The sequence below is a fragment of the Triticum aestivum genome, chromosome 5A, assembly GCF_018294505.1.
Source record: "Triticum aestivum cultivar Chinese Spring chromosome 5A, IWGSC CS RefSeq v2.1, whole genome shotgun sequence".
NCBI lineage: Eukaryota > Viridiplantae > Streptophyta > Magnoliopsida > Poales > Poaceae > Triticum > Triticum aestivum.
Window position 1 is genome coordinate 427,460,089 of NC_057806.1, and position 2,818 is coordinate 427,462,906.

General features: G+C 49.8%; 1 protein-coding gene across 1 annotated transcript; it reads left to right on the forward strand.

Annotated features, from left to right (window-relative positions):
* The first annotated feature begins 531 nt into the window (after nucleotides 1-531).
* Nucleotides 532-2,226, forward strand: LOC123103761 (protein TIFY 10c). The gene is made up of 4 exons (XM_044525438.1): nucleotides 532-1,008; nucleotides 1,171-1,482; nucleotides 1,618-1,675; nucleotides 1,786-2,226. Exons 1-4 carry the CDS (start codon nucleotides 597-599, stop codon nucleotides 1,892-1,894), a joined length of 891 nt encoding a protein of 296 aa, XP_044381373.1. The 5' UTR covers nucleotides 532-596; the 3' UTR covers nucleotides 1,895-2,226.
* Nucleotides 2,227-2,818: the final 592 nt, after the last annotated feature.

The window sequence follows — 2,818 nt, forward strand, 5'->3', positions numbered from 1 at the left end:
CTAGGACTTTATGAACGCCAGTCGGTTGGCTAACCAATTTATGATCGAATGATTAGAAAGACATTGATATTCTTTGCCCATCAAAGTTCAAGTCTCAGACTTGACATTGGTCTCGTTGACCACTTCAATCTCAAGAGCCGGCTCAGTCTGTACCCATCGGCTGAGACTAGTAAAACCGTCGTCATAGAGCAACAGCTTAGCGGAGCAAGCCAAAAATCACCAAGTGTAAATCAGCACATTATCACGCATATAGGGGCCAAACTGTACCGCTCCTCCGCACGACACATGCCCTTTGTAGGTCACACGTCGCGTCTCCTTGCCCCGTACGTACCTCCCATCCCATCCACCCAAAAATAACCGAGAGAGCGACCTACCGCGCGCGCGCGCTGCCCCGCGGGTCAAATCCAGGCCCGAATACGAGCTCAAAAACCACGTGCCGCCGTGACCACCCCCGGCCCCCGCCCGATATTCATCGCCAACACTCCACGACCTTTTCCCTCGATGGGACCGTCGCGGACGGAGACCTCACCGCTCCACCCGTCCGGTCGTGCCCACGACTCCTAGTGAGCTGCCCCTCCCATTCCCCCACGTTTTCCATGCCCGGCCGTGCCCGGCCCGGCGGGTCCTTGTCGTCCCACCTCGCCGTTTATCACGAAGACCCGATCCATTTTAAAAGGGCGGACGCGCCCGGCAGGAGGAAAAGTGCACTGGAGTTGTTTGTCGGAGGCAGCAGGAGAGCGAAGGAAGGAGCGAGGAAGCTTGCTGCGGTGGAGAGGCGACTTGGTTTGCTGTGCATGGAAGGGGCGGGGAGCGGCGGGAAGATGGCAGGAGGAGAGGGCATGGCCGGCCGTGCCGGTGCCGGTGCCGCGGCGGCGGCCAAGGAGAAGTCCGGCTTCGCCGCCACCTGCAGCCTCCTGAGCCGCTACATGAAGGAGAAGAAGAGCGGCGCGCTGCAGGGCCTCGTCGGCCTCGACATGTCGCCGCCGGCCGCCGTCGTCGGTGAAGAAGGTACGCCGTGACGTGCCCTGTCGATTGGTTTCTCGGTGAACTTCTTTTCTTGTAGAAAGTACAGGGGATGTTTGTCTGCTGACGGATCATGTGTTTCATGCATTTAGTTAGAAACAAAGTTCTTACAAGATGTAGCACACGGTTGTTCATCTGAATTTGCAGGAGCTTTCCAGCCGCCCACCACCATGAACCTGCTGTCGGGGCTGGAGGAGCCAAACGCCGCGGACGTGGAGTTCCCCCTCGAGAAATCTAGTGTTGGCCAGTTTCTCAAGGCCACAACTGACAACCAAGATGCCGGACAGGATGCGCACCAGCTCACCATCTTCTACGGTGGAAAAGTGGTCGTGGTTGACAACTTCCCGTCCACCAAGGTCAAGGATTTGTTCAAGATGGCCAACGGCGCCGGCGACAAGGCCGGGAGCAGCAGCCTCGTTCAGCAGAGCCCTCCCCAGCCTGCACACAACACTCTCCCAGGTACTAATTCTCATGGCCCCTTTTACAGTTCTACCATGAAAATGTGGATGAAGAGACTGTTTCAGAGTTTCATGTAAAATCCCATATGAAATCCTTGTCGCTAACAGAGCTCCAACATTTTTTGCTGGGTTGCAGATCTGCCCATAGCGAGGAGGAACTCACTCCACAGGTTTCTCGAGAAAAGAAAGGGCAGGTACCTGATCTAGCCGTTTCTCTGAAAAACTTCCTGAAGGAAGACAGTAAAAATGCCTTCAGAAACTTGCTACATGTACGACCCTAACATTTTGTGCTCATTTACCCCAGGATAGTGGCGAAGGCGCCCTACCAAATTAACGGCTCATCGGCGGCTCCGTCCAAGCAAGCTAATGGTGACAACTCCTGGCTCGGGCTGGGCCAAGAAGTGACAAACTGACGGTACAAGAAAGATATGCATGATGAACACTTGACCAGGCTCCACATCTATAGGGCAATTGATCTACGGGGAGCGTGGATGTTATTTTACTACTAGTGCAGGTAGTTTACTCGTAGCTTTGAAGCGACAATAATCGGGTGTTGGTTATTCATTTATAGTAAGAATTATTAGTAGATATATGTATTTAAGCATATGCCGTCTGTTCGGACCATTGTTTGCTGCTGGAGCTGTGTATGCTCACGGCAGTTTGGCAGCCTAGGTCTACTAGGACTATTGTCATGGTCATTTTATTGCAAGTTTGCAACGTATTACAGATGGTTTGCCTTCCTCAACATGTCATGGAAAGTTGCCAGCGCGTTCCTTGATTATTTTATTTTGTTTTTTGAGCTAGTCCCCTGATTCATGCAGTACTCGTTTTCTTTTCTTACATGGGCTGCTCAGTTTGAGATGATCCTATTAGTTCAATTGAACTTCTGCTACCCCTCAAAAGAAAATTGAACTTCTGCTTTTAAAAAGGCTGTGTTTATTTGCTACACAGCGGATCTAATGTTCAGCAAAACTACGACGCATTATGGAACACATAAAAAATGTAGAGCTTAGGGCAACTCCAATGTGGGGTGCCGGATCCAACCGTAGGCATCAAATGTACGTTCGCTTAGTTTTTTTTCTGTGCTTGAAGTACTAGAAACATCAAAGATAAATAGCACAATTCTTTGATAATTGAAAGATAAATATTCCGATAACTGAAAGATAAATATTTCAACGCAACAATAATTCAAATATAAATATTACAATCCAAACACAAAGTTTTGAAATAATTTTTGAATTTGAATTCAACTTATTGTCACGTGTTCTAGTTGTCCATATGATACGCCCGCATATGCTCAATCAAATAATTTGAAGCTGCTCATGAGTTCCTCGATC

Excerpts from the sequence above, each read along its gene's own strand:
- LOC123103761 (XM_044525438.1), top strand. The coding sequence starts at position 597 with ATGCCCGGCCGTGCCCGGCCCGGCGGGTCCTTGTCGTCCCACCTCGCC. Across the intron at positions 1,009-1,170 it reads CGCCGTCGTCGGTGAAGAAG|GAGCTTTCCAGCCGCCCACC; the intron begins GTACGCCGTGAC and ends CTGAATTTGCAG. Across the intron at positions 1,676-1,785 it reads CTCGAGAAAAGAAAGGGCAG|GATAGTGGCGAAGGCGCCCT; the intron begins GTACCTGATCTA and ends CATTTACCCCAG.